General features: G+C 35.6%; 1 protein-coding gene across 2 annotated transcripts in view; it reads left to right on the forward strand.

The window, feature by feature from the left end:
- Positions 1-21,670, forward strand: part of AFG1L (AFG1 like ATPase) — a 61,085-nt gene that overhangs the window by 12,907 nt on the left and 26,508 nt on the right. For both annotated transcript variants that reach the window (XM_042016205.1, XM_042016204.1), the window contains exons 3-7: positions 2,819-2,870; positions 3,456-3,557; positions 4,857-4,987; positions 10,156-10,255; positions 13,180-13,238. In XM_042016205.1, the coding sequence (XP_041872139.1) occupies positions 2,819-2,870; positions 3,456-3,557; positions 4,857-4,987; positions 10,156-10,255; positions 13,180-13,238 (444 nt within the window). The remainder of the gene's footprint in view (positions 1-2,818; positions 2,871-3,455; positions 3,558-4,856; positions 4,988-10,155; positions 10,256-13,179; positions 13,239-21,670) is intronic.

Consider the following 21,670-nt stretch of genomic DNA (forward strand, 5'->3'; position numbering starts at 1 on the left):
ACTGTTGTTGCCAAAGAAAACGTACTGTCAACAAATTTAACATTATTTTACCGAGACCCCAAATGTACCTCGGGATACTATGGATATGAGCAAGGAGAAGCTCATTAATTCAGTTTGTCTTCCTATGTTTCCTACTTTTTTCCCTTTCCTGCCTGAAATAAAGTAGACTATCCTCATTTGAGGGTGACTGGATGATCTTCTGCAGTAGGTCTCTCCCCTCCTTGCAGAATGTGTGTTTGAATAGAACCAAGATCAGTCTTTTACTTTCTTTGCCCCCACATACCATTGACTTTCCTGACTGCTTGCTGTGCTTTACATTGAATCAAGAACATGGATGCGATTTTATCAGCAATCCTAGTGGAAGTTGCCCTTTTTCTTAGACAACTTCCAGACTTCAGAAGATGCATTAGAATAATTTAAAAAAAAGAAAAAAAAAATCCATTTTATGGTCATGCAAAATAGCTTGAGAGTGGTAGGTCTGAGTTTTCAGTATTAAAAATCTACTGATCAAGTTTTACTTTTTTGAAATATAATGTATGTTAAGAAAAAAACCAAACCAACCCAAGAATATAAAACCAGATTTTTAGAATTATACAATATCTGACAGGAATGAGGAAATCATTATCCTAAAGCTGTCAATAGTGTGATGTTTAGAAATATATGTAAAATATTTCCTACAAACTTCTTTAATTGCTGAAAGAGGATAAGAGGTTTTCTGACATTTGATTTGTTTCTAGAGATGATCAGCTTCAGCAGGTGTTTGGGTCTGCCACAATATTCATCCTTTTTAGCAATCACATATCACTCAAAAATTGCTATCTTCAAAGGGAAACTAATTTCATTTTTTAAATCAACCAGAAAGTTGATTTACACTTTTGCAGAGCCCAAGCCATTATATTTGTTTCCTTTAGTCAAAACTCCCTTTTTCTGTAACATGTCATCTAAAAATAAGTATGCCTAAAAAGACAAATATTAAGATAGTTAAATGTAATTAATAAGAACTTTACAATGAAAAAATTGGTATAAAAATGTAGGCATTAATATTTGTTCTGGTTATATAACATTTGCAAAAACAGGTAAAGCTGTACTCTACACATTGATTTGTTTTTCTAGCTCTCTGACATTCCTTGTGAAGCGGCAAATTATGTTAATACATCCTTCCTGTATAACAAACTGAATGTGATAGTCTTTTATATTGTTAAAATGGTTGTTGTTAATATAAAATTAAGCCCAAAGAAATTCCTTTGGAAGTCTCTCATTTGGATTTTTGTCTGTTTCTCCTTTTCTCCTGTAACTTTGAGCATCTTATTGAGTGCAAGCTCTTAAAAAGTACCCACTGAAAAATATTCAACAATTAGATTGTCTTACAATGCCTTCAAAGTACTAGCAAATAGTTGCAGCCTTGTCCATTAATGGAATAGTTTCCAAACATCTGAAACCCTTTCCAGCCACAGACTGATGATACAAATTTTTGATTACCCTATTAATAGAGATCTAAATTAAATTTAAAAAGGGCCCTTATGTAAGAGCCATGCTTGCATATTTTCTGAGTGAGCTTGTACTACAGATCCGAGATATGACCCTTCTACTTTTTGGTTGTGCATTTTCTTTCATATTTAATTAGTGTTTTGTACTGACTCCTCTATTTCTTTAACATGGCACTGTGTTTTGAAAAAGTGCTTTAGATTCAAGTTGTTTAGCAATTACCCAGCTCCAAATGAGACCACAGGGTTGCAATTTTAATTTTCCTCTGTCTTGGCTCAGGCCATAGAGGTCTGAAAGTGGAGCACTTTGAAATAAGCAAATACTCTTCTGCAGTGTTTTTTGTGGATGTCAGTTCAGTTTCATGGATTTGATTGAATTTTGTTAAGATCTCTAGTTTTTTAGAAATTGTTTCTTTTTAGAATTACACTTGGAAGTGGCTATGCACAATACTGGGGGAAAGGGAAAGAGGACTATTTCAAATTGAAAGTCTTGGCATTACTGGAAGTTTTTCCATAAAAATATATACTTGAGTAAAATAGAATAAGCCATCAGCTGTCATAATATATGTCCTGAATAATATTAAGAAATTTAAAATTCTTAAGCAGTATTCATTCCACATGAAAGTAACTCACTTGAAAAAATGGTTAATAAAAGGAATACTTTGAAAATACATTTTTTAGATGTTTATATATTTATACATATACAGACATGCATGTGTATATGGGTACATATTTTTACTGTTACTCCATTGATTTTAATCATATTTAAACCAGAGATGATTCTGCATTTAATATTCAAAGCTGAGAGAAAGAGGACGTACAATGTTCATGGGCTTTGCAGTCCTGATTTTCTAAATCCTAGTAGTTTATCTCTTTAGCAGACCTGCTCTAATAGGTATTTAGTGCATATATCTATGAATAGTACAATACTCCTTAACTTTATTTCCTTTTTTTTCTAGGACTGTTTTCTCAAAGGGCTTAATGAGGGAAAGGATTTGATGATGGTGGCTTTGGAAACATTGAATCATTTTATGTGTTCTGATTAAAAAGCACTTATGCTAGGACTGGGGATAGGGATATTTTCACAATGATCTAAAAAAACCCCCAAAAATCCAAATCCCAAGCCCTGTGTGTATGTTTTGCTGCTTATATAGAATTTGTACAACTGTAACATTAGTTACGAATTCTGAGCTAATGATTTGTTCAAGGTTACACTTTGCTACCTAGTGCTACTGTTGTGGTTAAGTGTAGCTACTTTCTTACTTCATCACAGCCATGTGCTTGCTTTTATTTTACCCCATATCTGTATTTACTCTTTTTCTCTTGACTTGCAGCTCTTTGCCAAAGCCAAACCCCCAAAAGGTCTTTATGTCTATGGAGATGTTGGTAAGTTTCATTTGCATCCAATGGAATTTTTTCTAGATGCATGTCTATTCAAATTCTGAAGTGTCTAAAAGCTTTATGTAGCCTTATTGGTTTGATGAATTTTACAGGGTTCGTTTTCTTCCACATTATGATGTTATTTAATATAATTACATCCTGAATGCTGGAAGCTGTGTCATTGTTTTCAGCACTACCCATTCACTAATATTTAAGAATGCAATTTAAGAATTTGGGAAGTAATTGTGGGAGAAAATTCATATATTCTAATTGCAACAGTGCAGCATGAAAACATACTTGCTTTCCAAAGGAAATACTAATATGTTTTATGGATATATGGGAAGTAATTTGTGCAACTTTTGGGCCATCTCTGTATGAATCAAATTTTTAAAGCAGAAAAATAAAAATGCAGTTGTTCCAAGTTTTTGAACAGAAAACATAACTGTTCCTCGCAGCAGTCTGGTCTTGTACTTATTCTGTGGAAAATTATAGTTTCATTAGTGCCAAGCTAACAAGCAATAATCTGTAATCAGTACATACTGCTCTTAAATTAACTACCTGTTGAGTGTGTTTTGTTGTTCTTATTTGAAGGCACAGGAAAGACAATGGTGATGGACATGTTCTATTCTCACTTAGAAGTAGAAAGGAAAAAGAGAGTCCATTTTCATGGCTTCATGTTGGATGTACACCAGAGTAAGTGCAGACACAGGTATTGACAAGAATTTTATGAAATACAGTCTCTATTAAAAAGTCTGTCTCATATTTATATTAATCACTGTAGTTTTATTTAAATATTTAAGTATAAAGTAAGAAAAATAGGAGAAAAGTTAAAGCATTTTAGCATTGTCTATCATACCAGCATAGATATTAATTGCATATTATTTCTCAAATATCTTTTCTGAAAGAAAAATATGTATACCTGATTGTATATATACCTCGAGTGTATTGTTTAGAATGAAATCCTTAACTAAATGTTTTCCAGGTACCAATTAGCTTTTTATGAAATCTGAAAAAGGCAATTGCTGAAACTGAAAATGTAAAGGTTAAACTCAATCTGTATTTTGAATAAGCAATCACTAAATCAGATATAAATGCCAAAGGAGAATGGGAACTATTCTGATTGACTAACTTAGTAAAACTGTCAGTAATTTAGAGGAAAAAAGTAATAGAAAGAAGTGCATCGTAAATTTCAGAAAATTTTCTGATCAGCTGAATAAGGTGCTTTGTTTTGACAGAGGTGCTGCTCTAGATATTTTAAAACTTGCTTCTGTTTCTAAATGCTATGACCTTATTATACTGTCAAATTGTTAACTACTGCTGTATTTTACAAGTGTTGTGACAGCTGCATTTTTCTTGGGAAGCGTTCACTGGTGTAAATAACTCGAGCCACTTTTTACTGCCCACTTTCCTATCATTGCTGGGTCACTCTTGAGATTTTACGTTTTCATTTCTTGTCATTTGTGCTTAATCTTAACAAAGGTAGCTTCCTGCTGCAGGATCTTTTTTTTCTGAGTGTTTGTTTATAGTCAGATGCAATACAATCCATGATACAGTAAAGTATGGATTTATTAATTTTACCTTGTGCCAGTATCATCATCTTCACATGTTGAAGTATAACTGTGTCGCTACACCTGCATTCTTTTAGCTAAATGCATTCTAAGAATACCTTCAGAACAAGATAAAACTGCAATTTGTATAAGTTTATAGAAAATAAAGTATAGGTGCATAGCATTCAAGACGTTTTTGATTTTTGATTTTTGTTTTGCTTATTTCTAAACAAAATACGAATCACAAAATCTTTGAGCTTTTAGCTCCACTGTTGTGTGGATATGGTTAAAAAGTGTTTTATCCTCTTGAAACTGGATTAAGTTTGAAGCTTTCTTATTTTTACTGGACCAGTTTACTTTTTATTTGTTAGCTAAATAATTTTATTCTTCCTATCTTAGAAAAAGAAATAAGAAATATTTTTTCTTTTCTGTTTTATCATCTAAGGAATACATCGCCTTAAGCAGAGCTTGCCAAAGAGAAAAGCAGGATTTATGGCCAAATCATATGACCCAATAGCACCAGTGGCAGAGGAAATAAGCAAAGAGGCTGCTCTCCTGTGTTTTGATGAGTTTCAGGTAAGAGGTCGTAAATTACTCCTTCACTTCAAGGGAAACTTCATAAAATTACTTTTGGTCTTAAAATATAATACTTGTTACTGCTAATATAGTATTTGATTCACTGGCCAGTAGGGACCTGCAGAAGTTAAAGAGTAGAAGTCACTTCATAGTTTTGAAGATGGTGGGGTTTGGGTTTTTTTCCACAGCAGATAAGATGCAAGTTAGCAGTGTAAGTCCCCTTACAGTGCCTTTGTTTACCAGTTCAGTCACTGATCATACCAGGAGGTGTTAGAGTTTGTCTAGAGGCTCATGAATACTTCAGGGCAGGGACCATCATCCTGTGCTGAGTCTGTACAGTGCCACCTGATACTTGCTTGCCACTGATCTTTGCTTTTGTAGTTCATATAATGCAACAAACACTCTCAATGTGATTAAGGATTTTAAGAAACTTCTATTGAATTAGATGTGAAAATTGAAAATAAACTTATAAAATGATCTTTGCCCAAGCTAACTTGATTATTTCATTTGTTTGACACAGCTTGTGAATTTTGTTTTAAGGGCATGTCACAAACTTAAATGTAAAATTCTTTATAAAAATGAGAGGTATTTGGCAGCTTTAACCAGCTGAATTTTTTTTTAGTTCAGAGAGAAAGTGCAGAGCAAGATAAGGACAGATTTATGTTAGTTCTCAAATCACCAGCAGTAAAATAATCTATTAATTGGAAATTGTCTGTTATGGTCTGAAATGAATACATTTCTGAAATGGATGGAGCAGTTTATATCTCCTAGCCATTATTTTGCAAACCTGCACACTTGAGGAAATAACTGTTCTATGGTCGGCTCCCATGAAGGGAATTTTGGTCAAGTCGTAACACAGTTGTTCTTATTTTAAGTTTCTCTTGCATTTTTCAAGCAGGGATGGTACTTTGATCTGTGGTTTCAGAATGTGTGGGGTCATTGCAATTGCTGCTGTTTGATCATTTAATCTGTGCTCTGTCTAGTGAATATGATTATGCTGGGCTTCTGAAACCTGAGTGTAAAATCTAAATACAATTGTACTTAACACTGTGAAGAGGTGTTAACTGTCATGGTGTTAAATGCTCAAATGGTAGAAAGAGGCTGTACCATGTATTAGTGTAAATACCTGCTTTTCTGCATAAATGCTCACTGCTTTCATGTTACAGTATTGCGGTGTTTCCAGACTGTCATGTTTTCACATTTTAAAGGGAGAGACCATGGTATTTTTGGTTCCCAAGTCGATTGCCTGCTCCCCCTGCTGACTTGCTGGAGGTACACCAATGACTTCAGTTGTAAAAATCACCTGTTTTGTTGGACTGTCACAGTTGGGAAATTATTACAAGAACTATTCTTTAAAATGTGTTTCCAAGACTTTGCATTAATATGTGAATTTTTAAAATTTACTTGTTCTGGGTGTACTAATTTTCTAAATTCACAAATTTCTGAATGGCTGGGTTTCTTGCCTGATTTTTTGTAACGTGGAACTCTACACAGGTTTTGCCTATTCAAGAGGAGTTCCAGTTTTCTGAAATTTTGCAGAAGGTACTGAATTTGGGATAAGAAACCCTATGCTTAAATAATCATAAAGCAGTGCAGGGACTGGAAGAGCTGCTCGCATGGTGACACAGTTAATAATAAGGAGCTGTATTTAATTCAGGATGTTTGCAGCTCATTTCTGCAGTGGAGATCATGGTTTTATTTCCCTGCAGTTTGATTTACTCGTAATTTAAAGAATTGCTAGATTAAAATGAAACTGGAAAGAGCTGCAGGCTCAGAATATACACTGCTCTGACTTGTGGACAAAGCAACTCTCTGTTTTGACAGATGAGAAGTGGGGTTGCTTTTGCAAAATAATTGTGTGTGGAGGCACCATCAAAAAACTATTGATATTTGCTTTAAACACTTCAAGTTGCTTTCAGATGCCTGCTGAACAAAAAAAAGGAGAATAAGTTGAAATTAATTATTTGTTTTAGAACAAAATGGATTAGTGATATTTTAAACAGGGAGAGCAAAACATATTGTTAATGCTCATATTTCAGAGGAAACCAAATGCAGAACTTCAGAAGACAAAAGCATTGCTGAGGTTGCATTTTTCTCATTGACAGTGGGCTAAAGCAAAACAGAAGTCTTCTGAAGTGAATCTTCATGCAAAGCCCAGAGAACTGTTAAGCAAGTGGAGAATTGACTAATTTATCTAGAAAAATATTTAAGTACTTATTTTGAAAGTAATTTTCTGTGTTCCAAAGTATTGTTGTATTTAAAAAAAAATTATGTTTTAATGTTGCTTTGTGCGAATACTGTGTGGTGGCCAGGACCTCAGTGATGGCACTATGCTTCTGTGTTTGTCCATTTTGAAGCAGGATTTTGTCAGCATTTGCCTGAGCCCCAGGCTGTCAGGTTATTAAAGCATCGCTATGTCTTGTTGATCTTTGTCATACAGCTTACTGGAAATTAATATTAAAGTCTTTTTTTAATCACAAAAGTCTTAAGCCATTCTAAAAATGTCTTCATTTTGAAGAAAACCCCTAAAACGAAGCCATTTGTAACTATGGTGTCTCGGAACACAGGGGTGGCTAGCCATGACCAAATAGCTATACACAGGTAATTAGAAGCTCTAATTTTGGCACAGGACTGTAAGCTATATTAGTGTTAGTAATGAAACCAGAGGCCCTCCTTCTCGGGAAGCTGGGTGATAGTGCAGAGTTAGCCTTAAGGTACCAGTGGTACCATTTGGATTACAAAAGTGAAGTAACAATTTAGGGAGTTTTTACTAACCTGCATTCTATTAAAAGCCTCTAATAAAAATTAGGCCCTTATTTTTGTGCTAGTACTAATTGCTGATAATACATGCTTATGTTTGTCATTCATTACATGGAACTGTACCAATCAGTGGCTGACTGAGTCTCCGGCACTTACACATGTAAATTAACTATTAGTCTAGTGTCTTTCCTTTTTTTTTCTTTTTTCTCTTAAATGCTAATGAAATTTCTCCATTCTCTCCCCTAGCAGGCTCTCCTTATTGGTAATTTGTAGCCTTTGCTTTTATTATCAGTTGCAATAAATGCTGGATACAGTAAAAACCATGAGAACTTAAGATCCTATAGTTACTGTCTTCTACCTGCTTTACCTTGTTGAAATCTTTTTGTTTTTCCTAAAGTGTATTAGATAAAAAGAGCTCATATTTGCATCCTGGTCCTCAAAATGGCTCTTGCTTTTTGTCAGAACTTTCAAGAGGGTTTTTTGTTGATTTTTGTTATTGTTGTTTTGGTTTGGTTTGTGGGGTTTTTTTCCTTTTTTTGTAATGGAGCTTAGAATCCTGCATCAAATAAGAGTTGTCATTAATAAGAGAATGTTTTTGTTTTGTTTTATGCAAGCATTAATATTCTTTGGTTCCCTGTTTTCTAAAGGTAGCATGCTTTGTAGTACTATTAAACAAAAAGGTTTGTAACAAAGTGGCTTCTGTAATAGATTTTTAGAACTTGGCTTTTAGGTGTGCTTTGTGGTACAAGAAATTCAGTCACCCCTAAGATGCACATTTATAGTGATTCCTTGTGTGTCTTGGGTTTTTAGGAATGGGAGAAGTTCCTAAATTTTAGTATTCAGAAGAAATAAATTATTGATAAGTGAAACATAAGCAGGTATATTAAACATATAGTGCAATAGTGACTTACTACTTTTTTTTAATAGCAGATCTTAGGGATTAGAGATGTGCACATCTGAGGTGTCTGTTACAGATTGTGTAAAGGTTTGGTTTTTAAAAAGGAAAAAAATCCTATTAAGGCATTCCTAGAACAAAATGGAAGGAATCTTTGGAAGAAGGAAACTAGTGCGTATATATAGTTCATTAACAAAATTATTGCTTCGAAACTAGCTGCCAGAAATGTAACCTAAGTCTTTTACCTAAGTCTCTAGTGTAGAATTATCTTTTTTTCTGCCCAGAAAAGTAATTTAGTAATGGGAGAATGATGGGGGCTGGAGGGGTGTGGAGTAGAAGAAAAAATTATAGTAGTTAAAATCTTTCTGCACATGTATTGCCATCACAGCATACACATCTAAGGTGGTGAAAACAGCAATCTCTTGTGTAATGGGTGTGTGTAACTCCCAGCATGCCACCACTGGTTTATTTCCTCACAACTGGGGTCTCTTTTGGTAAGTCAAAATGCAACAAGTGTCTTTATAATAACCACAGGGACTGCAGGAGAATCAAGTGTAATGATCATAAAGGTTGTTTACATACTAAGGTGGAGAATTCCTGTAGAATATGAATTGCTGTTTTTTCAGAAAAATTTCTTTTTTTTTTTTTTGTTGTTGTTGTTGTTTTTACAGCATTATTATTGGTAATTTTCTTTATTTATTTCTTGGTACTATAAAGCAAATTTGTTAAGCTAAAATTAAGATACTTAAAGAAATTTTACTTAATGGCTTATCTTTTAGTCATTTTTTCTTCCTTACCCCTCCCCAGTATCACTTGTCCTACCCATTTTTGTTTTTCATTCGTGTTTTGTGCCTGAAGGTTAGAAGAGGCTGACTGTGCTGGAAGTGACTGCCTGCCTTTTGATTATTCATGGACAGTAATAGAAGGCACTTAAAAAGAACAATGAAATTGCTTATTTTTGTGATGGGCCATCTGTTGAATTGTTTTTTGCAACAATCACACAATAGTATCTATGTCATATCATTCTATTTTCAACAGCAGCTGATTATGTATAGTTGGCTACTTGTCTTTATTTCTGAAGTCTCATGACCATTTTAAATTCACCTCTGCAAACCTTTGCCTCAAAGGTAATAGAAATGTAAAACAGCCGGTGTGTATCTCTTTCTATCTTCTGGGTTTTTTTCATGTTGTTCCTAATTAAGTAGGCTCTTAAATGTTTAGGTCTGTTTTCTGTGTCTCCCACCTGTAGTTTTATAATAGAAGTTAACACGGAATCATTTAGCAATTGGTAAAGAAATGGTGGAGTTCCGCAATAAAGAGTGGGCAAGTTTTGAAAGACTGTGGTACATTCACTGCTTATTAATTATCCCTTTTATTTTTTTCTCACCAAGCAATAATTAGAATCTTTTTCCATGGCTTTCACTAACAAGCATTTTCCTAGCTACAAAGCCACTTGCAGATCTATTGCAGCAGAAGCTGAAAGCAAGATAAAACAAATGTGTTGTCTTCTCAGGTCACTGACATTGCTGATGCCATGATTCTGAAGCAGCTTTTTGAAAATCTCTTCCAAAATGGGGTTGTCGTTGTGGCAACATCTAACAGGCCGCCAGAAGGTAAAAACAAACATTCTACCAGTATTACCCAAATTCAATGAATCTCAGTATCTTACAAAACAATTGTATTTATACCATACAGTATTTAATACTAATGAACTCTCTAGTCTGCGAGAACCAGAGATACTCCAGCTTGTCCTCCGCTTTTTCTTGTTCTTAAGGAAGAAAGGTTTTTCACTAAATCTTACTCCTCCTTATCTCAAACTCAAAGTGTTCTTTCCTCCACTACCCTCAAAACCTTCTGTGTCTTCTGATCATCTTTACTCTATCCAAACCAGTGAGAGGGTATTTGGGGACAGGGTGGTTGAGGAGGGTTAAAATACCATCTGTTTTGAATGTGTTTAAGGATAGGAAAAGATCATATCCTGCAGAAGAGAGGGCAAATGAGATCACATTCCTTCCCAGTTTCTAACTCAGAAAATTGCAGATGTGATCCACCAGCTTGAGGGAGAGTCATTTATCAAGATGCCATTTTTACATTCTTACAAGCTGGTTTGAGGGAATTACTTAAGTGGAGAGTTGTTTCCATTCCTACCTCTTTTCTTACGGTGACTAGTCACTTGTAGTGACTAGCTAAGTAGATCTTTCTATGAAGTCCTCAAATGTGTATGGGTTTTAATCAAGCAGTAACTGTAATTTTTTGTAGAGAAGAAAAATGTTTGTATTGCATGACATTAGCAGTTAGCATAATGCATAAACTTTTACAACACTTTGGACTGATCAATTTCAAATACTGAAGTTAATTGTTAACTATAACTACCATTTATTTTCTTACCCAAATTAATTGAGTAAAAGACAGTCACTAACAATGTGCAATTCTACAGTGAACTTTATATTAACAAAAAAAAAAAAACACAAAAAAACAACCAAAAAACCCCACCCAAATGTTTTTATTAGGGGAGAAAATAATTTCCCATTGGCTTATTTTGCTTTTTTGACCAAACAAGATGAAATTGTACCTCCTGTAGTTGGTTTGACTACAGACAGACTGAATGCTGGTGCTTTACTCACTTGAGAGCCATCCTTTGGTTTTTTGAAGCACTGCTCTTTAAAGCTCAGGAGAATTTTTTTATCATAACTTGGGGATTGTAGCCAACATTTTAAATCGACCTTTATTGTTACATGGGTGTTTTTAATGTATATTAAGTCACTGTATCAACATGAAAAACATCCACCTGTATTAACTACCCCAGAGAATGTCAAGAACAGCATCTCCAGAACTGTGCTGTGTTTCAGTCCAGGTGTTGGCCGATGCCTCTCTCTTCTCTGGTCACTGTTTCTGCATGCTCATGGTGTGTCTGACATCGAGAGCTGGGTTAGTGTAATATGCCACATTGAGGTTTAAGACTAAATGGAGAGATTTGTTTCTTGTGGGCACAGAGGGAAAAGAGTGGCTTTTTCGTTAGAGAGCAGATGTGCCCAGCTGCTGACTGTTAGTGATACATGTAACTGTGATGAGCTCTTGCCCCAGGGGAATATACTAAGATTGTATTTGAGGAGTCCTGGCTTCATTTCTCCACCAAAATTACTGGGCTTTTTCTGATCCTCACGAAACAGAGACATGGTGCAAAGCTCACAGCCATATTAGCCAGAAGAACTAATGGGAGTAGCTGTCTTACACTACTGTTACATGTTCACTAGTTTTTCAAGTAAATACGCAATTGATTGCTATATATTTTAACAAATGTATAACCATCCTGATTTGCTGAGTTGGGAATGAGCATGATACATGGCTTCCTAGAACTTTGTTAGTAATTAGGGTATGGAATTGCCTTTACTAATAATTTTTCTAAATGTTTCTGTGTACATATCCACTTTTGTGAAAACCACTCTGTAGGTACCCTGCTGGTGTCTCAGGCATGCAGCATCTTCTGTCCACCATCAGGTGTTGGTAAAGCATAAAAGCTTTAGTGTAGCTGTAGCCTTCAGGCCTTATGGGGAATATAAGGGATAATCATAACCTGGCATGTGCTTTGTGTGACATTTTGGTGATATCTCTGCCAGCTGTCTGTGTTCTCTTATTCATTCCTTCCATCAGGTATAGGTGCTATACTGCCTTTTTATAAGGCTTCAGAATATTAATGAAACAGAGCAGCTCATCATACAGTTTTAAGTGACTGTGTTTTCAAAGAAGTCATTCTGTTATGAACTTGTTGGGCAGTTGGATAATTTCCAGAGAAGAAAAGTTTATGTTGTTTAAATATATAGAGATACGTCAGGTGAAAAATTCTGCTTTGGAGTTTGTTTTTGTTAATTTGTATTTTTTGTTTGATGATGCAGATCTGCATTTTGTTACATGACATACTATTTTTTTTCTTTATTCAGTTATATTTTTAGCAACTTTGCCTAAGTTTACATATTAATTTAATTTTCAGTTTTTTGGCCTTAGGGTTGATCCTTTTTCTTGCTTTTGAACAGGAGGTGTACCTGGCAGAATTGCTAGAAGATAAATGCACCACAGTGCACTGACCAAGAACGATGCTGACTTTGTAAAGAAAAATTGTGTATTTTTAGTTTATGTGGGGTTTTTGCCCTCTGCCCAATACTTGGGTTTAGCAGTTGCATAGTTTTGCCTTACAGTCTGTACCAACGTATACCCAGCATTACAAATATTTTTTTATACCCTTACTTTAAAAGAGATGCTACTCTAATTTCTTCTGCTAGAATTAGTTATATGTCATTAGAGGTCTAAGTAATTTTTTGCTCCCTGCCTTTTCCACACTTCCTCAGGATGTTCCTTTCTTCCTTAAGATTGTACTGAATTTTCATACAGTAAACAAAGAGAAATGGATTTTAGCTCTCCTTTTCTGCCTTTTGTTCCTCCTCCTGTCTCTAGCAACACTGAATTTTGTTTGCTAGACTAGAAGATAAGCCGACGTTGTTAAGACTAAGTAGCAAAATGGTACTGATTCCCTTTCTTTCAGATCTCTATAAAAATGGTCTTCAGAGGGCTAATTTTGTACCATTCATTGCTGTGCTGAAGGTAAGGAGAGCCACTTGTTCAATGCTTTTCAGTTTTGCCTGCTTTATTAATAAATTTGTAGAAGATTTGTAGAGGATTGCTTTGATGCAAGTTTCCTGATTATATATATATATATCTGTTTTAACTATTTAGAGCAAAACTAATTGAAGGTAAGGCAAGAAGGGACTTTTTCCTTCTGGAATTAACATGTTTCTAGAGCTGGACATTTTTAGCATGACAAAAAGTTATCTTTTTGATTAAGGCAGTAGAATGTGTTTGTTTGGATAAGACTTTCCTGCTGGTGCATGTGTGCTGTGTAACACAGTGTCCCTCTAACATTTATACTGTGTTGTACTTGTGGCTATCTTACATTTATGATGTTAGAATAGCTTGCTATTTCTTTGATGCAAGGGAAGTAGGGTTTGTTCTGTACCCCTCAATTACCATGTTCCTGGGTCTTTCTCATGTGTAAGTAGTTTTTTGAATGGCTGTTTGTGAGAATTCATGTAATGTTCAACAAGCAGCAGCAGCTCTGAAGCAAGCTTCCCTCAGTGTCCAAGTTGTGTTCTGGCAGGTCAAATAATTGCTTCGTTTAAATTTAAAAATGGAGGATCCTTCCTCTGTGTGAGTAGCACAGTTGGTGCTTATTTTGCTGCAAAAGGAACATACGCTGAAATGACACTTTTGAGTTCTGGACAAGTTGGAGATATTTTTCATTCACAAGCTACAGTTGTATTGTTACATTCTTGAGGGCTAAAATACAGCTGTGGTATCCTGCTCTGCCTGGATTGACGTGACATGTAAAATGGAAATAACAACATTTCCCTACATCACAGAAATATTGCTAGAATAAATACATAAATAATGTTAACTGTATTGGTATCTAGGATAAAAGACTCGTAAGGCAGAGTTTAGGTAGCTTTGGTTTTGTGATAGGAGATTTGGAATTGCTGAGTCGATGCCTTGATTGGATGTTTCTGCTCAGGTGGTCAGCAGTAAAGCAGCTGACAGTGCCTTGCATTTTCAGTGGGCCCTTTCAGAATCAGAAGATTGCTTAATTGCCTAAGCACCTTTGCAAATACTATCTAATGTTGACATCTGTACAATTACTAGCTTTCAAAGTTAATATGCCATTGACATGCTTGTGGCACTCCTGTGCATTTTGGAATGGCTGTGTATGAAGTCAGGGAAGTTACCAGTGAGAGTGGTTTTTACCTGGATGGCTTTAGAAAAGTAAGGAACATAAAAATAAATTAACAACCACTTCCATTTCAAATTCTTGAAAAGGGTTTGTTTTGTAGCTGGCTGCATTGGATGAGAGCTCTCAATCATAGAGTATTTTCAAGAATAGAAATAGTTTCATATGCATTTGCTTTTTGAAATGCAGCAACCATGGCAAATCATTCTTTTCTATATGTCTTTCTTTGTTGACTCTTAGTTTTCTCCCTGATACACATAGGGCTCTTTCATTTCACTGATCTTCAGACTTTATGAATACCTATCATGTGCACTTATTTATAGTTTCCTTTTTTCTCTTTTTAGCTAGCTGAATTAAAAAAATGTGAAATGTAGTTTATGCACCAGAACACCTCACCAGGACTGGGAAAGTAATCAAAATTTTTTAGAAGGGAGTGTATGGAATGCTGAGAGAAGTGGTAAAGGTGGCTTAGTCTAGAGGATGGAGTACTGCAGAAAGAAACAAGTACCACAACCCAGACTAGAGGTAGATGAATATTATTGTCATAATGAATGAAGGGAGAAGCAAATTTTAACATAATTCACAAGGGCCTTTCTAAAATTCTGGATTTCCTGTCATTGTTCTTTTTCCCAGCACCTTGGTGTTTTAACACTGCTCTAAATATATGTGCCTTCAATGCCACTTTCATAAATATTACCAATGTAACATTATTCTTTCCCAAAGACATAATAACCAAAAGGAGGCTTGTCCACAAAATGCTTCTCTGATCCTAGCTGGAAAGTGGAAGGGTAAGGGCATGGTATTAAAATTATTGATTAAAAAATGTTGAAATCTACATTTTTAGTTTAACACAGCAGAAGTCAGCATTTAAAAAGCACATTGGAACGTATTCTAGAGTAAGATTTTAACAAGTGCCCTTTATGTTACAAAGGTGTGGATAGAACTACATTGATACCCTGGCTTTGGTGGTTTGAGAAATGCAGATAGAGGCCTCCCTGATGTGTGTAGAATCTGTGTGATGGCATTAGTGTGAATGGATAAAGTAGCTTCTGCCTCAGCTGTGCGTAATTCCATGACTAGGAAATGTAAATATGATTTCTTCTAAGATTTTGTGTGAAAATACAAAGGAAAGCACTGCATTGGTTGCTTGCAAATGTTTGGTTTACTGTCTTCTCAACCTTTCCCTCACTCCAAGCCATGTGTGTCTGTGTTAATGTTGGTCTCATCTGACCTGTCCCCTGGTACTGGCTTTGACAGCTGGGACTAACTCCTGTCCTAGTTTTCTCTGGGCTCAGAGCCTCCCAGAGGGCTTTTGTTTGGGGTTTAGTGGGAGTGAATAGGTGGGTTGGTTTTGTTTGTTTTTTTCAGTAATTAACTTTCATGATCATAAATCTTAAAATAAGACTTGAGCACTAAAAGTAGTTCTATTATAACACAGGAGTTTCAGATTCCTCTAAAAGTTCTTGGGAAAGTGGAATGAATGGAAAATACTGGCAGTATATTTCTGTGAAGAGATGTTTCACTTGAAATAGGTTTCAGGTTCTTTTCATTCCTCTTACGTGGAACACAATTTCTAGATACCTGGATAACTGTTACACAGGTATCTTTTCTTGTCTTCAAATGATCAAAAGTAATCGTTTCTTCCCTAGATCTAGAGTTACCCATGTTCATCCTCAATTTTGTTTGTATTTTCTTTAGTCTATGTAATTCCAGTATCTGTGTTTGAGTTCCTATTTCTTACAAAGATAACTGCAAACCAGTTTCTGTGGAATAAGCAAAAGGGTGAAATAGCACTCTAGGGAAGATACAGTTATCTTCCACAGTTTGTCCATATTGTCTTTCTAGGTGGTAGATTACTGGGCACAAGTGATTGTTGTGTGAGTTCCAATTATTAGAGCCGCATGAAAGCTTCAGGTCCTACAGCTGGTGGCCACATAAAAGCCCCAGGTTTGTGTCATTGAGCAGGTCAGTAACACCATTGGCAGCTTTTTCTGCCCTTTGTGTGTTCCCTGTTCAATTCTGATCTTATTCCAGTGTTCTCTTCTTTTGAAATACTAAATAATTTGCGATGTATTTTTTTCAGTGATTTTTTTAGTCCCGTAACTCAAAGGGGTCATTTTTATAAACAGGGGAAAACTCTGAATTGATCAGTTTGTCGTTGTGGCTATGATTCTTTGGGACGCAGTATTCCTTATGAAAGGGTTTAGTTTCTGCAGCAGATATGAGTGCTTCTTCAGTCCATGAAATTTTACAAAGAGCTTTACAGAGATAAGAAATATTAAGAAGAAAAATCTTTTAATTCTATAATTGTAATTAGATTCAGTCCTTTCTGATTGAGCTTTTAATCGCGTAGGATCTCTTGCTGAGCATTTTAAAGTGTGTGGAACTCCTATGTGATTTTTTTTCTTTTTTTAAAGACAGTTCTTGAAAAAAACATTCATTGCTCAGTTATTTTGTTCAAATGCTTAAAGCAGAAATACTCCAAAAATTATTACTCTCAACCTAAAAGAAATATACAAAGTTTCTAAATGTTTTAATGCTGATTTACAAATAAAGCTATGTATCTTGAAATCACAGAATTTTTAAGACTGGAAAAGACCTTGAAGACTGTTGAGTCCAACCATTAACCCATCACTGCCAAGTCCACCAGTAAACCATGTCCCCAAGTGCCACATCTGCACATCTTTCCTCTGGGGATGGTGTCTCAGTCACTTCCTTGCGCTGTCTGTTCCAGTGCTTGACAAACCCTTTTGGTGAAGAAATTTTAATCCCAGGTCCTTCTTTGCTGGGCAGCTTTCCAGCCATTCTGTCTCCAGCCTGTGGCACTGCCTGGGGTGGTTGTGATCCAGGGGCAGGACCCAGCACTTGGCCTTGTAGAACCTCATACAATTGGCCTCAGCCCATTGATCCAGCCTGTCCAGATCCCTCTGCAGAGCCTTCCTGCCCTCCAGCAGAACAACATTGCACTAATCTTTAACAATGTAATGTAGGGTATTATGTGAGGCTCTTGGGGGAAAAAAAAAAAAAAAGAGAAAGGGCGCTTTAATTTACTGCTTGGCAGTAAGTTTGGCAACATTTTAAGTTTTGCAGACATTTAATGAAGACATTTGCATCAACCCTTAACTGTTCTGGAATCCTAACTCTTAATTCAGTGGCTAGTTCAATGCTTCATTCTCTGGAAAATCAAGAAGGAAAGCTCCTCAAATAATTTGTTGTGTAGAGTCTGTAATCTGAGTGAACAGTTCTTGAGATTCCAAAGGTTTCCTGGAAGCGTAGCATGACGCTTCAAAATGTCAAGCTGTGTTGAAATACCAAGTATGTAACTTCTGCCTTTTGTCAGGTTTTCTTCACGCAATAGACTTGCACTACAGTTAATTTTAACTGAAAGTCAAAACGTTTTAGGGCCTTTCATAGTCTGAGTATACCTTTAAAAGGCACAATTTTAGAAAAAAATGTTTGGCTTTGGCTACCTGCATTTCGCTTTGAGCAAAGAGGAGGAATTGGCCGGAAATCTATTGCCAGTAGGACATGAAATTACTTTCAGCATCTTTTTTTCCCCTCTTTTTTTTTTTCTTCTACTATTAGGGACCAAATAATCATTTATTTTAAAACTGTTTGGTTAAAACGACTTTTAACAGTAAGCATTGCACACTCCTCTCAAATAGAAAGCAATGCATTATTTATACACTGTATTGCCCTGTCTTTCTTGAAATCGGTTAATGGTTATGTATTTAGAATGTTGCTGACTGTGGTTTTAATTAAAATACACCCTTTCCTACAAAGCACAAAACTGAGGAATTTAAAAGCTTTTTCACTTTTCTGTAGTTTAGTTTGAGAATGTGAAAAATACTTGTTTAAAAAACATTTAGAGCTGCCCCTAAGGAAATTGTGGGAGTTAGTTTTGTACAAAGGCATTTGGTAGATATAAAATGTCTTTGATGGTGCAGTCAGCTTTTGTCCAACCACCTGTGTGAGAAATGCAGGGATTTGTTGAGTGGCGGATCTGCCTCCCTCCTCCCCCCTCTCCCAAAAAAGTCATCTCCTTGATTAAATTGATTTGTCAGTTTGTTCCAGTCTAATGGTGTGATAGCCCAGCAGCTTTCAGTATGTTGAATAGTTAAAACCTGCTTTTGAGGTCAGTGTCAGCCACTCTGACCCCTGTGAACTGTCACCTGAGTCAGAATTGCAGGGATTAGGCCTTTGATATTGTGATGGCTTCGCCTATCAATTGACTTTTTCATTATTGAAGATGTTGGACCTTTTGTTTCCCTTCTTAGTATGTAACCAAGCAAACTCCTAAGTAGAAGGAGCATTTGTTCTTGTTCTCTCTCTGTGCAAGTAATAGAAGTACTCATCTTTTGTGAAGTGTACCTAATTAAACATAGAAAAAATAAAAAAAGGAAATACAGCATGATTGCAAGTATTTTGTGCTGCAAGTATTTTTGAACATCAGTATAATTTCTGGGTAATTTTAGTTTGATAAATTTGTGAGCCTATCAAGTCATAAAATGTTGTATATAGAAAGCAAGGTGTCAGATTAGAAGCTACCAATCCCTTTTGCATTCAGCCTTCTAAGCCTGTGTGTGTGTTAAATTTAAACAAAAGGGTTATTTGAATTCTGTAGTTCAGAGCATGTAACTGTTACAATATTGTATAATGTACCTATTGCTGTATTGTGTTCTCAAGGGATGAACTGTTCATTTGTTTACCTTTTATGTCTGTCTTAGACACTTTCTCCTAGACAGTTTATTTAGATGCAGATCAAAACTTTATCTTAGGATGAAATAGTTGCTACTGTAGCTCTGTGCCAGGCTTCCTGCCTTCTCCCTTTCTTTAATTGTTAGGATTTCCTGAGCTGTGGCTTGGTTTGTTTGTTCCTTGATTAAAATGAGTAAATGAAAGCATATCGTAGATATGGAATAGTTGATTCCTGCCGTATCAGGGTAAATTAGTCTACTTACACGTGGCAGTTCTGTTTGCTTGTGATGTAATGTGAAATGAGGTCCTGCCTCCCCCTAAAAAGCCCGAGCCAATTAATAAAGCTTTTAAGCTCTTTGTCACAGGCCACCGTGGAGGTCTGCAGAGAAGAACTTTAATCCAATAAACATTTCATTTAGATCATGAAAAGAAAGCATGAGGAGAAGCTCCTACAAGAGAGGGTGTTACCAGCAATTCTAGTTGTGAAGAGATGTGAGGAATTTGCCAAATTAACCAAGAGGCCTTCATATTTAACACATAAATGTGTCAAAACTAATAATAGAAAAATTTAGTTTGAGTTGAACCTTATATTGTTAAAATTCTAAGAAGCCACGACTGTTTTCTTCAAAGACTTTGCTGCTGAGTTGGATGGACAGGGCAAGGGGAGGTTGTGAGAAACCCAGATAGCAAATAGCACTGGCCGAAGCTGGTGGAAAGGGGAAAAAAAAGGAATAGATAATTAGGTGTAATTAGCGTGTATGAATTGTTGTCTCCCTGCCCCTGGCTTGAATAAATTTCAGAGAAAAAAAACCCTAGTGGCCAAAACCCTTTGATGTAAGAAGAGTCATTGTGGTTTGGCAGCATAAAGGCAGTGTTTTATACTTCTTACATAATGGTTGTGATACAGAAAGAGTGAATGGACCCTGCACCCCCCAGCCTGCTTTACAGCAAGGACTTTTGGATTCTCTTGAAACAAAATGCATCAGAAGTTTTCAGTTGTTGGGTAATGAGGTAGTGGACCTCATCAGAGCTAAGTGTAAGCCATCTTTAGCCTTTGTTTAGATCTTAATCGCTTTTTTAAAATTATTATTCTGGGAAATTCAGTTTCGTAAATCAAGACTACTTTTTTTTTTCTTTCTTTTTTTTTTTTTTTCCTGCCTGCCAACAGTTCTGGCAGGAGCAAAGGCTAATACTGGGGAAAGAAATACAAATCAAATGTTAAAAAGAAAAACAACAGTGTAAAAGAAATCTAGACAAATAACTTCATCCAGGGTATAATTCCAGTGAAGTACGTGTATTGGGGTGAATTTGACCCTTAGCTTATGAAACATCATGTTATAAATTCAGTGTGAACTCTTGGCATTTGTTTTTCACAGAACACCACAGCTTGCTTATTAGGAGATTGAAAGTTACAGTCATTACTGGTCCTTTAGCAAAACTGGGTGTTATGCAGTGATTTGTAGTTTGCAGGTGGGTTTTTTTCCTTTTGTATTTATTCTTATTCTGCAAGGAAGATTTTTTTCCTAAGTGATGTGAAATGGGGAGCGCTGTTCAGTGTAATTCTTAGTGTGTGGAAGTTTACTCTGCCATTCTTCAGTTCTCTGACTGGAAAAAGGAGAGGCTACTTGTCTCTGAGCTGGCACAGCCACATCTGTACCTCCTGAATTCTTTCACTTTTGTTTGAATATCTGAAATACTATTCACTGAACAGTACATTTTAAGAGTCTCTCTTTTTATTCATGCACCATTATTTTACAAGTTAATTGTCTATTTTTTCCTCTTCTTAGGGGGTAGCTGATTTGTAGCTAGACATTAAAATAAGTTATTGAAAAGTTGTACAATAGATCGTATGTTCCTTGTGGTAGCAAGAATAGTGGGGTTTCTTAGTTGTTAAAGTTTTGAAGGTTGTAATGTAAACTTGTGCAACTTCCACTGAATGTATTTTGCCTCTCAATTTATCTCTGCTAAACTCTTCAGTTTAAAGTTTAAATGTAATTGTCACAAGTGTAAGAAAAGGATTGATAGAAAAAGTTGTATTTGGCAGTATTTCTTTTCCCAGATCTTTATGGTCTAGGTCCACTGAAAAATAATTCACAAGTAAAATGCTTGTTATCCCAAATCAACTTGAGAGTGATTACTTTCCTTGATATTGTACAGAATTCTTGGATGACATTTAGAAAGTTTTCCTCAAAATTTGTTCATGTGGTTCTTTGGGGTTTTTTTGTTTCGTTTTGTTAGAGTGTTTGCAACTGGGATAAGAATAAAGTAGCTGAGGCTATTGTAACAATTTCCCAGATTTCATTATTGCAGAAGAATATAGGGGAAAAGACTGTAAAAAAACCTTAGTTAACCCTGTAAAGCATTGCACTGTTTTGTAGAACAAATAGCCTTTTCTACTTGAAGTTAATTTGGTCTGTGAAAGGCAATACCTGAATACCATGCAAGATAAGTAATTATTCCTGATTGTAATATTGGGGTTTTTTTTCAGGTATAGGTCACAGGAAATTCAGTTAGGGTAGAGTATGCAAAAAGCTAAGAAATATGCAGATTTTCTGTT

Source organism: Corvus kubaryi, unplaced genomic scaffold (genome assembly GCF_017639235.1).
Source record: "Corvus kubaryi isolate FWS band 111438036 unplaced genomic scaffold, C.kubaryi_AGA036_p1.0 split3-73, whole genome shotgun sequence".
In the NCBI taxonomy this organism is placed as follows: domain Eukaryota; kingdom Metazoa; phylum Chordata; class Aves; order Passeriformes; family Corvidae; genus Corvus; species Corvus kubaryi.